The 17,707-nt window shown below is 44.6% G+C and overlaps 2 protein-coding genes across 2 annotated transcripts in view; one reads left to right on the top strand and one right to left on the bottom strand.

The window, feature by feature from the left end:
* The window catches only part of nrxn3b (neurexin 3b), a gene marked incomplete at both ends in the record, with an annotated part of 235,846 nt that extends 231,187 nt beyond the window's left edge, over positions 1-4,659 (top strand). The window contains one exon of the mRNA XM_080831883.1: positions 3,668-4,659. Within this exon, the coding sequence (XP_080688009.1) occupies positions 3,668-4,659 (992 nt within the window). The remainder of the gene's footprint in view (positions 1-3,667) is intronic.
* Positions 4,660-11,081: 6,422 nt separating this feature from the next.
* cep128 (centrosomal protein 128) overlaps positions 11,082-17,707 on the bottom strand; it is a gene marked incomplete at both ends in the record, with an annotated part of 31,069 nt that continues 24,443 nt past the window's right edge. Inside the window, 6 exons of the mRNA XM_080860389.1 lie at positions 11,082-11,182; positions 11,595-11,703; positions 12,376-12,489; positions 12,624-12,701; positions 13,852-13,875; positions 15,418-15,467. Of these exons, the coding sequence (XP_080716515.1) occupies positions 11,082-11,182; positions 11,595-11,703; positions 12,376-12,489; positions 12,624-12,701; positions 13,852-13,875; positions 15,418-15,467 (476 nt within the window). The remainder of the gene's footprint in view (positions 11,183-11,594; positions 11,704-12,375; positions 12,490-12,623; positions 12,702-13,851; positions 13,876-15,417; positions 15,468-17,707) is intronic.

Below are 17,707 nucleotides of genomic sequence, written 5' to 3'. Positions count from 1 at the left end.
CTGTGGAACAGTTCACCACATACTCGATTGAACCATCAAGCTTCTGAAGTCAATTTCTTTCCATTCGGTTTTAATCTAGTTTTATTTATTTATAGAGCGCAATTTACAATTAGTGTGATCTCAAGGGGCTTACGTGAGCCTGTAGTTGGTGAGACCCCGGAGAATAAGCACATAGGCGATGTTGGCAAGGAGACAATCCCATGTTACAGGAAGACGTCTTAAATGAACCCGACTCAGAAGGGGGGAGGGGGGGGCATCTGTTTAAAGCTGGCCAAGGAAAGAGAAGGCAAAGACTGAGGAGAAGGGGAGAGGGATTGGAACACAGACAGGTAGAACGTGAGTTGATATACACAGCAAATACAGAAATGCAAGTGGAAGCTGGATTGACTAACATACAGTAGGCAGGCACACAGTTCATCAGTTTATGAATGAATCATTGTACATGTCCTCTTGTGGAATTCCTTGGAATAGTGTGTTTTATCTGTCTAGCGAAGGCTGTTGGTTATATAACGACACAAAGAGATTAAATAGTTAACAAATAATGAACTTATTAACTTTTACTATTAAGTCATATTTAAAATGTTAGTACATAATTGAACTATAATATTTTGATAACACATTTCATTTAATTATATTGTAAATTGGGTTTACCTTTGTTTCCCTTACATTGTGTTCAACTAAATAGAGCTTGTCTAATGATACCCCACAGCCCTTGGCCCAGTAGGGGGAGACGTTAGCCAGTGGTGTATAGATCCCAGCTTGCCTTGACATTATTCTACTCTCCCTAAATGCAACTTACTCAAAGCATGGGTTAAACCCTGCAGTGAAAATCCCAAACAAACAAAAAGCTAAACAAAACAAACAACCCAAAAACTAAAAATCCCTTTCCCCCCAGACGTACATCCAGACTGCACCCCTGTCCTGTCTTGATTAAAGTACAGCACTAACATGAGTGTTCGTGAAGCACTGGAGACAACTAATAATCCTGGTCATTATTAGTTGCTGAAGGTGGTAACAGTGATTCTCAGTGTGCCCCTCCTCTCCTCTTGTTAACCTCAGTGTGTGCTTTCTGGTTGTTCTTCCCCTTGATAGTGTGTGAGAAGCAAATTATGTCCATTTTCTTTAAAAAAAATTGTTTGTATGTTACTATGCACATATATGCATTTGCATATATATATGTGTGTGTGTGTGCGTGTGTATATATATACGTATAAGTATATATATAATACACATATATAAATTGATATGTTCTGATTTCCATAAAGTAATAAGAATTGAACATTAATGTGTGATGATTGAAATACGGCAATTCTGTGATAAACGTATACAGTGTATTCCTATGTTGGCCTCTTTCTCTCTTTCTTCTTGATGGATGGTGTCGCCTTGATTAGCACTATTGACGACCCCAAACTCCATCACCGATTGGCCAAAATTCCAAAGCTTCCAAAATGTCCTCAGTTCATCAAGAACAAATAGAGGAGGAGGGTCAAATATAACAACTCACCACTATCTTCTTAAAAATATATATATATAATAATTAGTACAAGATCAGCATTTTCAGTTATTCACTTCTCTTTCAAAAGCTAAATCTTGTTCCAACCCAATTGACGAACTGATGAATTGTGTTAAACTAGACTGCATGGCGAAGAAGTTGCAGCTTAGGGTTTGTAAGACTGTCAGTGTTGAGAGTGCTGTTTTTTTCTCTTGTAGATGGGCATGTATATGCTCATTGTTTGTATATCCCCATCCCTTCCTTACAGCTAAAAGCTCTAACGCAGCCCGACCGCTTCGTTCCGCCTTTACATGGACATGGCAACTGATGTACACATTCACTCCCATCTTTGTCATTCCCTACCTAGTATGTTCATAGGTCCTTCCCCACCCCCACCCCACACCACCAACCTCCTGACCCCCACTTCCCCAAAAATACTTTAGCGATGAGAACATATGTACAGTCATTCATTTCTTCAAAACAAAAAGAACATTTTAATGTCAAGGGGAAAAAAAAAGAAATAATACATTATTTAAAAAGATTTAATAGTCAGATTGTACATATCTGATGCTAAAAAATTGAGCTTACCTATTAAAAACCATGATAGATGTACAGTTTTCATTTTGTAAAAAAACAAAACAAAGTTATTTATCAGAAGAAAAAAGTTAAAACTAAATAACAGAATGGTGAAGTTTATTTTTCATGTCATGGTGTGTGGATGTATGTGTTGTTGCTTCCCAGTACCACCCTGTCAAGCGAGGTCCTTAAAAGTAAACTAAACTACTGCTTAATTACAACTATCTTACAAACTAACCACACTTGTCCAAAAGGCATTCTCACACAACTTTCTTTTGTACATTTTTTTCTTCCTGCCAAAAATCATGCGGGCAATTTGTTGATGTAAGTCAAAAACATCTGGTATGCTTTCTTCCTTTGATGAGTACCTGTTCATTGGCTCTTATTATTTTTTCAAAACTGACTAGTTTTTTTTTTTTATATCCGTAATTACTAACCCTTTTCAATCTGTGCCTTTTTGTTTGCGAATGTTTCCAGGTTTTGCTTTGAGTTTGGTTGTTAACTCTTTTGTTTTGCATTTTCGTTCTGTTACATTGAACTTAATTTTCCTTTCCTTTCCTTGGTAGACATTTGCATTGCCTTGTGGTGCCCTTTGTTTGTGAGCCTTTGCAGTTTGTAAGCTGGACACTATGGCAGACGGGTGGAATAGTATTAATGACCATCTGAATGTTATCAACGTGGCATAATGCTCAATAATACAAATATTACCTTTTAATAATTAAAATCTGATCTAATTGTTAATGCAAGTTACTCATAATTTGATAATCATAATTTATTACTGAACATTCAGGTGTTGTTAAACTGCTTTCTGACCTAATGCCATTGTGGTTTCCACATAAGACCTGTCAAAAGGCAAAAGAATAGGGTCTGTGAGGGAACCTGCTGAATCAGTTTGAGAAGGATATCTAAGGCTAGCTTCATATGTCCAAACACTTTAGTCCAAATGACTGCAGAACTAGGAGCCAGTCTAGTAACCCCTAGGCCTCTTGAGTTCAGAATAGGTTTAGGACTATACGGATGATACCTTCATGAAAATGGCAAAAATGTGGTTACTACGTAGATTTAAGCTTTAATCATGACAAATCAAATAGTAGTGTAAAATATAAATATATTAAATACACTGTAAAATTGACATAATTAAATATAGTGAAATATCTCACAGTGATAAAAATGTCATTTTGTAATTAATTGTTCTAACAGGGCCAGATAGCATGCTTTCTGATGTTATTATTTAGATACAGATAGAGTTACATGTGGCTCCAACTGATAACTCTAGTTTGGGGTTGCAGGGTGATATTAGTTATATTTTGGCACAATTCCTTGCATATCCCTTGAAGCCTTTTGATGCTTAGTTTTCGTTTTTTGAAGAAAAAAAAATCCCTTTCCGCATTATTTTCTGTTTGGACTTTATTTGTGCAGGTGTGTTGACTTTGCATTTGTGTAGAATAGTGTTTTTTGGTCATCATTTATTTTCATATGATTTTGTCATTTTTACTTTGCTTTGATCTTTCCGTGTGGTGTGTTTCATGGTGTGGACTGTTGTGTAAAGTTTGGCTGTCCTCTAACACCTCTCTGTCTGGTTGTCTCTCTCTTTCACAGGAGGGGAGTTAGTCATCCCCATTCTAGTAGAGGATCCCTTAGATTTCCCTCCTGTTTCCACCCGTGCTCCCTACATCCCCCTCCCCCCAACCCTACGCCCCGTCCTCACCATTATCGAGACCACCAAAGAGTCCCTGTCCATTCCCACTGAGGCGGGGGTACCTTGCTTGTCGGACCGAGGCAGCGATGATTGTGATGATGATGATGGTGATGATGATGGTGGTGATGGCTTGGTGATATCGGGGTTTGGCTCTGGGGAGGCGTTTGATTCCAGCCTACCCCCGACTGACGATGAAGATTTTTACACCACATTCTCCCTGGTAACAGATAAGATCTTGACAACATCGGCCTATGATGGCGGCTACAAAGCACACGCACCCAAGTGGGAGGCCAAGGACTTTAGGCCTAGCGTGGCTCCCGAGGTGGGCAGGACTACGGCCGTGCCCCCTGCGCTGCCCAACCTCCGGAGCACGGTGGCACCGGCGGCACCGACCGCGCCCGGGTCCGCCACGTTGCCCGAGATGCCGCCCAAAATCCCCGCCGGCAAAATGAACAACCGCGAGGTCAAACCCCCGCCGCAGCCAGACATAGTCCTGCTCCCGCTGCCCACGTCCTACGACACCGACGGCACCAAGCCCCGCGGCCCGCTCATCACCTCACCCATACTCCGCAACGTGCCCAACCCTCTGCCCACCATGCCAGGCATCCAGCGGGTGCCCGCGGGCGCCTCGGAGGTCATCCGCGAGTCCAGCAGCACCACGGGCATGGTGGTGGGCATCGTGTCGGCCGCCGCCCTCTGCATCCTCATCCTCCTCTACGCCATGTACAAGTACCGCAACCGGGACGAGGGCTCGTACCAGGTGGACGAGACGCGGAACTACATCAGCAACTCTGCGCAGACCAACGGAGCGGTGGTAAAGGACAAACCGCCCAATGCCAAGGGTGCCAGCAGCAAGAGACCGAAAGACAAGGACAAGGAGTACTATGTATAAAAAAAAAACTAATAAATATCTCAACAGTGAACAAAAAGAGCAGTGTGGTGAAAGAAAACAAAAAGATGGAACTAAAACCTGAGAACAATAGCAGTACCGCTTTGGGGAACTAGGATTTCAAAATAAAAGCCCACTGATGAACTCCTGAAACTGGTGAGTCGCTGAACAATGAAGTTCTGAGATTTCAAGCACACTTACTATGGTAAGCATATGGAGAAGGCGAATAGGCACATTCGGGACCTTTGTTACCTGTTACCGGTCGGTTGGTCTGGTCGCAGAAGTTGGCAGTGTAAAATATCTCATTGTTACATCGTTTATCCCCGAGTGACACTCAAGAGATCTCTGATCATTGGGGTCAAAAGAAACAACAGCAACGGACCACATAAAAAAAAAGAAAAGTAAAAAAAAAGTAAAAAAAAAAAAAAAAAACCTTGTCCATTGTAACTCTGTAAAGTACAACAATGATCATCAGCCATTTTGGGCATGCATGTAAAATGTGTGTGATACAATGCTGGCGTCTTTTGCAGAGAGGAAAGAACGCATAAAGGATTAGAACTGATGTTAAACAAAAATGCAAAGTGAGCACAATTTGCCATGTGAAAAAAAGCTCAATTCCCATTGGAGAAGAATATGAAGAATAAGATGCAGAGTGCGATGATCGAGTTGTCGCACTCATTATGTTTTTTTTTTCAGTTTTTTAGTTTTTGTGTCTTGTTTTCACTCATACAAAAATATACTGATATATTTTGATGGGAAGAGACTGTATACGGTCATGACACAACAGTGCTCAAATGAAGTATCAGCTATGTATCAGCTTGTCAGATCTCTTTCGTTATTCTCTTTCTATTTTGTTGCAGGACTAAGGGGTCACTTTCTTTCCACTGTTCAAGAGAAAGGCTAAGGCAGCCACAAAATGGCACCCAAATTGATTTGTTATCAGATATGCCAGGTCAGATCCATCACAGAAAGAGGTTTTTTGGGGGGTTTATTTAGGGGAAGGTGACATTTTTTTTGTATGTGTATTTTTTTTAAAGCACTCGTCTCTGTAACATTCCGTATTGCGTCACCCCCCCACCCGTCGTTCTGGAGCTGCTGCGACTGAAACTATATCATTGTGTCTGTAGGAGGGCTGAAACATCAATGTCAAATCAATACCACGGACGGAAAAAAGTGTGAAATTCATGTTGTCACAGTCAACTGTGTCAAACAACAGATATGTTTACATATTTTATTACATTATTGCCGTTGTACTTTGTAGGTCAATACTGTACATAACATTTGCGTTTTATTGTTTTTTTTTTAATTTCTCTGTACAGAAAGAACATCGGGCCTAATTTATCAGTGTAGTCCAGGACATTTTTTTTTTTTTAATTTTGGTGTGAGATCAGACTCAAGCAAGCACTGCATATGGATTTTTTTTTTTTTTTGTAAAGAGCGGTGAAATGTTGTTAGGTTAGCAATCTAGTCTTTCTGGACGGTGTTTCTAGTCGCATGAATATTTGACTACTGGAAGCTGTCAATTATTAGAACAACGCGCTCCTAGGTTGTACCACAGCCTACGTATCATTTGTTACTTTATTGTTATTTATTTTTTTATTTAAATAAAAAAGGGGGTGAAGAAAAATTTCAATAATAAAGATGGACTATGATGGAGTTGGTTGCAGAGTGCCGATGCGTTTACTGAGGTATAGGATGATTTGTTCGGTGTCTGTCCATGTTCTGTCCTGTCCACTGTACGTGCTTTCTTTTGCTTCTCTCATGGTCTACTTTTATTGTGCAGTTCTTCTTCTTTGGTTGTTCATTTTTTAACTGTTCGTGGTGGCAAATATGTGGGATTTCATTTTTTAGTCATTGAATTGTTTTCTGTTCATGTCACATTTTTGAAGAAAACTCAAAATCAGTGTATACATTCATTTTGATTGTGTTGATGTTCTTTTTTTTAATTATTATTCATCCATTATTGTTTTCCCTTCTTTTGATTTTAAGTTACATCCAGCAATAAAATGTTCTCCCAAAGTTTTCACAAAGTTAGCGTATAATGGTTGTGGTTCGTTCGGTTCTGCACAGTGCAAACTTTAACCCACATCCACGTAGAGCAGATCACAAAAAAGAATAAAATAATAATAATAATTACAAAACAGCAGGTCGACCTAAACTAGTATTCTTTGTTCTTTGATAATGAAACCCCTACTTTGACGCCGAGGTGGTTTCTAAAGAGAGGTATTTGGCGTAAGCAGAGGAACTGAGTCAGTGAGACCTGATCATTGAACCAAACTTAATCTGCCCCAAGCCCCATGTGACTGCACACTGCACACTGAACACTGTTTGTTTTGCAGAGTAATACGGTCTTACTGAATGCACAACAGTCTGCATAATGTTTGGTCTCCTTAGTGCCTGTGTGTGTGTGTGTGTGTGTGTGTGTGTGTTTGTGTGTGTGGGTGTGCGAGTGCATAATGTGCCTTTGGACTCTTTAGTGCTGGGTAGTGGAGGTTTGGGCCTCTGACTGATGGCCTCTGAGATGGGGAAACAGCAAGGAGATCTGGCTTGGCAGAGTATGGCACATCTGTGTAAGAATTCAGGGACATTAGGCTGGCTCAGTCGTATAGCTAGGTTATTTGTGTGTGTGTGTTGAAGCGGTCCTCAACCAACCTCATTTTGACACCAATCTTGTTCCGAACAAATGGTCTACAGAGCGTTGGGCGATTTCTCCTGTGCTGGCTGGCCAGGAGAAGCCTTGGAGCCTATTCAGGCTGCACGGTAATCAAATGGGAAAGCAATCATCCGTGACACCCACGTCAGCAGCGGAGGAGTACAGAACAACATTCCTTTTTTCCAACACACACCTCCCTCCCCCTCCACACACACAAACACAAACTGAGGTATTGAGCTCACTGTAAATTCTCTGGGAGGATCACTATCGAATTTCAAATAAGAACAGCCTGTTTGATGTTGCTGGCTCGACAAACAGAAGAGAAAGATTGCTATCGATGAGAGATGTTTAACAGGAATTCAATTCGCCATTCGTCAATATTTTTTGAGTTATGTAGAGACCCAGCTGTCCCCTGCAGCCAGGAGTGGAGTTGGTAAGTGTTCCGTAACTCACATGCAGTCTCCACAATTAAGCAATATATTACGAGTGGCGCAGGCAACAACACCCGTGGGATTATCCCTTACCTACCCCACTCCCACTCGTGCTATATTGCTTTTATAAAACAATTCTAGAGTCAACCAATTAACATTTCAACACAAAGTTATTGATTCAAACATTTTTTATTTCGCCATTGTTTCTCCGCAACAAAAAATAGTTCCATTGTCAACGTCTTGGTTTGGAATTAAAAGAATTTTGAATTAACGGTTATCATCAATGCACTATAGAATGTTTCATCGTGGAGTGATTTATTATTAGCTGTGAAAAGTCCCCGTTGGGTTGTTCTGGGATAATCCAACACATGGAACGTAACTCGTCCAATCAGAAACAGCTAAATAACGCGATAGAACCCAATTATTTTATAATCACACTTATACGACGCCTCAGCGCATGCCCACCGCTTCACTCACCAGAGAATTAGAATTTATTGATTAGATTGTGCGTGTATGAACTGAATCAATGAGCTCAGCCAAAAAAGTGTCCTACTCTACTCTACTCTTCATCGAGCCTGTGACAATATTGTAATTAGCTCCAGAGATGTAGCCAAAGCACTGGGCACCAGCTGGGGCGCTGATCCCACCTTTAAACCCACATCTGGCCAGAGGACGGCGGGGACACAGAGCGTGGCTGACACTCATGAGATGTGACGGGTAAAATATGAGGCAATCTGACCCGCGCTGACCACAGAAAGGCCACAGACCTCCAACACAGCCAGGGTGCATGATGTCTGCACGGATGATTATATGAGTCAGAGAAACAGAAAGAGAGAGGGAGGGAGCAACTAAAAGAAAAAAGCATGGAGGGAAAATACCAAAAAGACCGATGGTCAACAACATGTTTTTGCCCCCAAAAAAATTGCCAGTATATGCTGCACAGCTTTTCATACATCTGAGAGGAAAACACACATCACTTCCACTAGTCCCAACATGACAGAACTGTCACTGCTGCTGTGGCCTGTGTGCATCAGTCTGTTTCTAAACAAGCCCCCAAAAATCCCCTCTCTGCAAATATGCCTGCCTCGCAGCCAGCCCTTTGAATTCCTGCGACTTGAAAGCGGCGTTCAGCTGATGGAGGCTGTTTCCAGGAGGGCTGCAGCAGAACAGAACAGAACAGAACTACAGAACAGCACAGCACAGCACAGTACAGCAACCTCTGGCAACAGACTCTTGCATGCTGAGGCCACAGTGCCCCCTTATGCTGTAGTGACAGACTGGAGCAGGCAGGCAGGCAGGCAGGCAGGCAGCAGTGGCACTGCAGAGTTGGCTGGAGCTCAGGGGAACTGGAGGCGTTGAGAGAGGTCTGAAAGTGATGCTAGAGAGGAGATTGAAGACAAGCCAGCTCAACTCGGTCGGAAAGTTCCAGAGTGTTTTTATGGTTGGATAAAGGCGTTGTGGCTCGTTAGGATGTTGCATCACACAGGGGGACCCCTACCCTAGATAAGTGTCTCACATTTACATCCAAATAGAAGAGTAAAGAATACAGACAGACAGACAGGTCGAACTGAGGTGAGGTTGCTTCAAGAATGCACACACACAAACAAACAATACAATTTGATCTCCAGCTCCTGCTTTCCAACAGCACGTGGCCAGAGAGAGCGAGAGAGCAACCAAGAGAAAGAGAGAGATGGAGAGAGAAAAGCAACCAAGAGAAAGAGAGAGATGGAGAGAGAGAGAGAGATGGAGAGAGGAAAGCAGCAAGACAAAAAGAGAGATGTGGAGGGAAAGATATGGAGAGAGAAAGAGAGATGGAGAGAGAAAAAGAGATGGAGAGAGAAAAGCAGCAAGAGAAAGAGAGAGATGGAGAGAGAGAGATGGAGAGAGGAAAGCAGCAAGAGAAAGAGAGAGATGGAGAGAGAAAGAGAGATGGAGAGAGAAAAAGAGAGATGGAGAGAGAAAAGCAGCAGCATGCCAAACACTCTTCTCTGTGACGGTGTAACGGTGCAGGGCTGTGCTGGCGCTGACAGTGATGTATTCTGTCGAGCGGGGGCGGCTGCGTAATTTGATTCAACAGGAATCCCAATGAATCCAGAGCGCCTGGAAGCGGCACGCTTTCCCTCGGCTCCGCCACGGTCCCAGTTCATGCTCTATGCAAGCCAACCAGGCAGGGAGGGAGGAAGGAAGGAAGGGACAGGCAACACAACAACAGCTGGCTGACAGAGACGATAGACTATCTCTAGTCTTCTCCTAAGCAAGGCACACACTAAAGGGCTGGCCGCTGTCATAGAGGAAAGCCATGGACCAGCTGAGAGAGTAACAATAGGACCTGGCTCCCGCCTCCATCAGGAGAGATACAGTCAGTCGATGAGCATGATTGTGAGGTCACTGACGCAAGACATCCGTAGTTCAAATCCCAGGTGTTCATCCGTGGGGTATTCTTGTCATTTTATTTAGAGCAGAGGAAATACTAATAACACTGTCCAAAAGTCTTTAAAACGCTAGATCAAAAAGGGCATTTGTGTTAACTGAACTTATTTTATATTATCACACGCCTCACAGGCTTCAGAACTGAGACACTGAGGCAAGGTGATGATGTTTATGATTAAGAATTTATTTCAAAACAACTTTGTTATTTTTTTTTTCATTTTGTTGACGTTTACCAAAAAAAGTATAAAATACAGTGACTGTCATGGCTAAAAAATATTTAGATTTAAAAAAAGAACTCATTTCACAGTGTTGTTTTGAGGGCATTAGGATGTAAAATGTATAAAAAAAAAATGATGTTCTTTTCAACTACGAGCTTGCATACTTACAAAGGCACCACTGTTTGAAATGACAGCCCAGCCTTCAAACAACTGGCCTTGCTTCAACAGATATGACATACGGGTCCAGGAAATTGTAAACACTTTTTTTTTTTTTTTCTCAAAACGATTAGGTGCTGGAAGCTTTTAAAAGAAATTACCTAAAGTCCGTATAAACCTTGGCATTAAATAATTTGTGACGGACATTAATACACAGTGGAATTAAGAAACCCCATCTTACTGACGCCATTATAAAAACCTTCACAGAAGAGAAGGAGCTGGTAATTGATTTTTTTTTTTTTTAAACACATGTTCATAAAAATAGTCCTCTAATGGTTCCATCTCGAAATGCACTTTACCCTGCTTTCTGTTCCGCTGATTGGCCTGAGCGGCCGCTGCCGTGGAGGTAGTCATGGTAGCGCCGAGGAGTAAAGTGGGTAATGGCGATGGCCTTCATGGTTTCTACGGGGGAGGCGTGCTGAGAGGCCACCGGGAGACGCAATCAAGCCCGAGTTGGAACGCCAACGTCAGGCTGTGTCACACGCCGCCCCTCTGCGGGACGGGGCTGATGAGGGAGGCGTCACTGGCCAGGAGAGCGGAGTCCAGCTCAGGGGAACCTAACCGGCGGGGCGGTGCTGCTGCTGAGAGAAAAGGGGTCCAGAAGGCGTCCAAGAAATGACATGTTTGAAGCTGTTTAAGAGCCCCATTACAAGCACTCGGACATCGAGGGCCAATTAGCGCTGGAGCATTTACCCGGTCCAAAGATTGTAAGCACTATGCAAAAGTTTTCTGCTGCCAATTTTACACTTATGCAGCACTTACCAGGTATGACATTAGTGTGCCAAAAAACTAAACAGAAAAACTTTCCAACTTTTCTATCGTCACAAAAGGTGCAAACCTCCCCCAAGTGCATTTATTAGGCACTAATCTGTGCAAGGGTGAAGTGTGGGGGGAGGCAAACAGAAAAAAGAAAAGTACAACCTACTCTTTCTGTTGAGCTCTGAACAAATAAGGTCAAGGCTAAAGTGTGTGTGTGTGTGTGTGTGACACTGGACTCACAGGAGATGAGGGTGCTGGACAGGAAGCTCCCGTGCTCTCGGAGGGAGGAGGAGAGGCCAGCCAGATGAAGACTCCGGGATGTAGCATCCAGCTTCTCCCCCTGGCAATAAGAATAATAATAATAGTAAAAATTTAAAAATAAATACTCAAAAACTACCATCAACCTCTAGCAATGCTCCAGAGAATTGCACAAGCAGCACATTAATGTTAATCTACCTTCGGCCTATTAGGTACAGGGGGCGGGACTCAAAGAGAGTGTGGTGCGTGTCGACTGTTAGCCCACACTTCTGACATTCTCCGGGTTGGTAAGGTTTCTATTTGGTGAAAGGTTTGATTGGAAGTGTGTTTTGTGGGTGAAGAAAGTGAGCTCGACAGCCCATTTCCACTCTGTTTGTTTTCGTAGCGTACGCCTCGGTAGGAGGTTGCTATTAGGCTAATGCAATCAACACTTAAATGTGCGACGCCCGAGAGACCACAGAGGCTTTGAGAAAACCAGCGTAGGCCATGAGGGAGAAATTGCTTACCGGCTGCAATCAGCGGCAAAACACTGCAATGATGGGGCCGTTAGGAATCACAAAAGCTTCTCCTTCTCTCTTCCTCAATCTAAACACTCTCATTCGCCCTCTTGAAAATGAATGATTTAGTTTCTGTTTTATTGAGGTCTGAATTGTATTGATGTGGCTTTGTGTGTGTGCGTGTGTGGGCTGTGTGTGTGTGTGCGTTCGTGTGTGTGTGTGTGTGTGTGTGTGTGTGTGTGTGTAAGCCGCCTTACCCTGTACTCCTGGATTTTGCGTTTGGACTCCTCCAGCCGGTGCTGCAGGTCTCCCACGATCTCTTTGTATTTGCTGTAGCGCTGCTCCACCGCCTCCCTCTGTCGCTGAGACTCCTGCCCCAGACACAACACACACAACATACACACAACACACACAACACACACTCCGCCGCTGTGAGCTCGGCCTCGCGCAGAAAACAAATAAATCAAACGGTTCTCAGAGAAGCAGATAAAGGAGCTCCCCCCACCTCCAGGTCCTTGAAGTTCTCCATCAGGGTGGGCTTGTCGGGCACAGACTCCAGGTGATCCAGGGCCAGACGGGTGCTCTAGAGGAGAACACTGGTTAGTCTCCTCTCTCTCTCTCTCTCTCTCTCTCTCTCTCTCTCTCTCTCTCTCTCTCTCTCTCTCTCTCTCTCTCTCTCTCTCTCTCTCTCTCTCTCTCTCTCTCTCTCTCTCTCTCTCTCTCTCTCTCTCTCTCTCTCTCTCTCTCTCTCTCTCTCTCTCTCTCTCTCTCTCTCTCTCTCTCTCTCTCTCTCTCTCTCTCTCTCTCTCTCTCTCTCTCTCTCTCTCTCTCTCTCTCTGCTGAACAAACCTCTTTATTCCACTTTACACTGTTATAATAATGCACTGAATGATAAATTATACTTTATACTTCACTTTATACTTCACTCAAGTACACACAATTGCATCATATAACAACATGTACTAACATTCAAAAGTATAATTAAGTATTAAGCACAAGTGACTAAGAACACACAAAGTGTGAAAGTGTTGAACGCGGCCACAGTCTTGCCTGGGCATCCCACAGGAGTACAGGGGGTCAATACTGGGTGCCAGTTTGTTGTTGCAGTAAGCAAAAAAGATTTGAATTGATGGAGTCCTAACTAAAGGCCAGGAGTGCTCCCGGAGCTAATTGAATGCGCGCCAGTGAGCCGTGGCACATAATTGTGATGGATAGTGGGAATTTCGAATAGCTGTTTTTTTTCCCCCTGTCACATAAACACTCGAGTCAATGTAGGCCGTCAATTCACATAACAGATGTGCCTCTACCACCCCAGTGAGTAATCGTTATGTATTAAGGAGTGCTTATCCTCAAATGATCATGTATAGTGCTCCAAGCAAATATGACATCTCTTGTTCCGCCATTAAAGCTATCTTCGGTGAACCAACATCTCTCACACTCTGACTTCATTAAATAGTAATGTGCTCACCATAAAAAGACTATGAAAATTACCTTAGAAACATACACGCTACCATTAAAAATGATCTGTGCTCTCAAGGTAATGGATACATTTACTTCAGACACATAAATCACTAAGCCCACCATCTTGTAAGGGTATGGGAGCTAAGCTCAGGGCACTAAAATCACTGGCACTTTTATATGGCCCTTTACATGCTGGACTGATGCAATGTATAAAGCCAGTTCCTAAAATCGTCTGATTTTTTTTTTTTAATTTTTACTAAAAAGTTACTTACCATCTCCAAATCCAAGATTCTATCCTGTGGATACCGAGAGAGAGAGAGAGAGAACGAGAGAGCAACATATTTATAAATACAAATATGAAAAAACAAGCCCACTTACACAACTAACATGAAACAATCACCTGAGAACAGAGAACATCGACCAGCACAGACACCATCCTCCAAAGCTGTCCCGAGATGGTGATGCCCTGTCATCGGTGTTCCTCATCTATCAATCAAAGGGGGCTTCTGGGAGAGATGCTACCCCTCCCCCCTCCCCCTGGCGCCGCTGCACACATCATTACACTGGCTGCTCACTGCTGGAGGCCTGTGTCTGCTGCCTGGCTGTCTAAGACGACTCATTAATATAGTTGTGAAGAGCCAGGTGCCGCCACAGATGCATGTGCAGGTAGGGCGTCGTATCTAGCGCTGCAGCGTGGACACAACACTGGCTTTCACCATAGGACATGTCTGTACAGGTAGGGGGCGCTGCAGCGTGGACACAACATTAGCTTTCACCATAGGACATGTCTGTGCAGGTAGGGGGCGCTGCAGCGTGGACACAACATTAGCTTTCACCATAGGACATGTCTGTGCAGGTAGGGGGCGCTGCAGCGTGGACACAACATTAGCTTTCACAAGAGGAGACGTCTGTACAGGTAGGGGGCGCTGCAGCGTGGACACAACATTAGCTTTCACAAGAGGACATGTCTGTACAGGTAGGGGGCGCTGCAGCGTGGACACAACATTAGCTTTCACAAGAGGAAGTGTCTGTGCAGGTAGGGGGCGCTGCAGCGTGGACACAACATTAGCTTTCACAAGAGGAAGTGTCTGTGCAGGTAGGGGGCGCTGCAGCGTGGACACAACATTAGCTTTCACAAGAGGAAGTGTCTGTGCAGGTAGGGGGCGCTGCAGCGTGGACACAACATTAGCTTTCACAAGAGGAAGTGTCTGTGCAGGTAGGGGGCGCTGCAGCATGGACACAACATTAGCTTTCACAAGAGGACATGTCTGTACAGGTAGGGGGCGCTGCAGCGTGGACACAACATTAGCTTTCACAAGAGGAAGTGTCTGTGCAGGTAGGGGGCGCTGCAGCATGGACACAACATTAGCTTTGAAGGGGAAAAACAACGAAACTTTGCGATTCGACGTCATTTAGATCGTCATGTGCGGTGACAGCGCTGGCTCTAACAGACCCTCCTCATGAAGCTTCACGAAGAGAGCGGGCTCTCAAACACAGAATTCGTACACATTATTCTACATTCAACCACCATGTGCTTCAGAATGAATCTACTGCAGGTGTGTATGTGTGTTTGGTGTATGTTGAGACACACGTGTGTGTGTGTGTGTGTGTGTGTGTGTGTGTGTGTGTGTGTGTGTATGTATGTATGTATGTGTGTGTGTGTGTGTGTGTGTGTGTGTGTGTGTGTGTGTGTGTGTGTGTGTGTGTGTGTGTGTGTGTGTGTGTGTGTGTGTTGAGGCCCAAGCGTGGAGGGTGGGCGTGTGGAGGCACTGAGCGAGGGCAGAGTGTGTGATGTAGCCCCGGCTGAGGGGGGGGGATGGGGGGGGGGGCACACTGACCTGCAGGCTCCTCATCTCCTCGTCCTTCATGCAGTTCCTCTCCTGCAGACCTGCACACAGCAGAGCACAACAACATCAGCTGAGTGTGTGTGTGTGTGTGTGTGTGTGTGTGTGTGTGTGTGTGTGTGTGTGTCTGTGTGTCTGTGTGTCTGTGTGTGTCTGTGTGTGTGTGTGTGTGTGTGTGAGTGTGTGAGTGAGTGAGTGAGTGAGTGAGTGAGTGAGTGAGTGAGTGAGTGAGTGAGTGAGTGAGTGAGTGAGTGAGTGAGTGAGTGAGTGAGTGAGTGAGTGAGTGAGTGAGTGAGTGTGTGTGTGTGTGTGTGTGTGTGCGTGCGTTTAGGCACAAGCTTTACATGAATGTGTGTATATTCTCTCTTCTGTTGACGCATTAGGAATAAAGCAGGGTAGAGCGTGTGTGTAATGAAGTGTTTATACCACCAGTACTGAGCTATACCTCATCTCCTAGAGATCTGGTACATTAAATATGCATACTGATAGATGAGCATGTCCGCACTTTGTTCTAAACTATTCCTTTACAGTGTAAAGATCACCGGGCGCGTCGAAGACTGAGTGGGGCGCTAACACACAAAGCTGAGCTCACTACTTCAAAGCTACGTCTCTGGAGTGCTTTTGACACCTGCAGACAGAATATGGCTCTTTGTGGACCTCCGCAGGCCGTGCTGTTTGATCTGCTGTGAGAGCACTGGTCAGCTCGCTCCCCTCTGATGGTAGCCCGCTGGGCCGCGCCACCCTGGGTCAGCTAGTCAAGCGACGCCTTTAATCCCAAATCCCATCCCTCGGCCTTCACCAGAGAAGGGGGACACGAGGGCTCAACAGAGAGACACTCCTCTGGCCCTGACAGACCACCGTAATATAAAAGACACCGGGGCCCTGATTTCAGCCAACGATCAAAGCAGCGCACAGTCTGCTAGGCATGAACCAAAGCTATGGTGTGGTGTGTGGGAGCCTTGTGTGTGTGTGTGTGTGTGTGTGTGTGTACAGAGCACAGTCTGCTAGGCATGAACTAAAGCTATGGTGTGATGTGGTGTGTGTGTGTGTGTGTATACAGAGCACAGTCTGCTAGGCATGAACTAAAGCTATGGTGTGATGTGGTGTGTGTGTGTGTGTGTGTGTACAGAGCACAGTCTGCTAGGCATGAACTAAAGCTATGGTGTGGTGTGTGTGCGCTATGCTATGGTATGCTAAGCTATGGTATGCTAAGCTATGGTGTGATGTGAGGGAGCATTGCGCTGACCCACTCATGTTTACGCTTAGGATCTTGCTGGTGGCATTAAATTAGCTAAATGATTTTGCCTAGTTATTAAATTAACTGCAGTTCATGCGCGGCAGACTTTGCCTGTTGCTTTGCTCACTGCCCGTCAGTGAAATTAGGGCTCATGGCCAGAGAGAGAGTCGACTTCACAGGCTGAGATCGAGTCGACTTCACAGGCTGAGATCGAGTCGACTTCACAGGCTGAGATCGAGTCGACTTCACAGGCTGAGATCGAGTCGACTTCACAGGCTGAGATCGAGTCGACTTCACAGGCTGAGATCGAGTCGACTTCACAGGCTGAGATCGAGTCGACTTCACAGGTTTTATAAAACTACAGTGTGCACCATGACACAACTGGGTGTTTGTTTGTTTTTTCTACCGTGTGGTTTGAATGGAACATGGCTTTTCACACGGCCACCTAGTCAGGGGAACAAAATCTGTCTGATTTTATCAGCCTGTGTCCTTTCCTTGCAGAGGAGCGGGGGCTGATGACACGAGAGGCTCAGCTGTGATACGGGACGGGCGGCATTGGGAGGAGGGCTCGGGGAGAGATGAGGACACGGAGATAAGAGGGGCCAGTTCTCAGCTCTTCTCCCGTTTCTCATTTGTTACAACAGAGAGGCAGGAGGGAGTTATGAGATGAAACTGATGGTCCTATTGATTATCTCTCCTCTTCTGATTGCAAGAGGGTTTGGTGTGTGTGTGTGTGTGTGTGTGTGTGTGTGTGTAACCGTGCAGATGGGGGCATACGGGAGCAGATTGTCACTGATAAGAGTGTGGTGAGCAGGAATCCTCAATCAGATGGTGTGTGTGTGTGTGTGTGTGTGTGTGTGTGTGTGTGTGTGTGTGTGTGTGTGTTTGATAGGGTAGAGTTTCACCACAGGATGCTGAGGGGCTGGCATGGTAAACGGTCAGGGAACAGTGTGAAGTCTCCCACACACACACACACCATACATCATTTCTCTGGGTGTCTGAGATCAATTTATTGTGTATTCAACTTCTGCACTTCCTTTACAAACT

The sequence above is a fragment of the Sprattus sprattus genome (assembly GCF_963457725.1).
Source record: "Sprattus sprattus genome assembly, chromosome: 2".
Lineage (NCBI taxonomy): Eukaryota > Metazoa > Chordata > Actinopteri > Clupeiformes > Clupeidae > Sprattus > Sprattus sprattus.
Note: the sequence above shows the minus strand (reverse complement) of the source record. Positions and strands in the feature narration are given on the sequence as shown.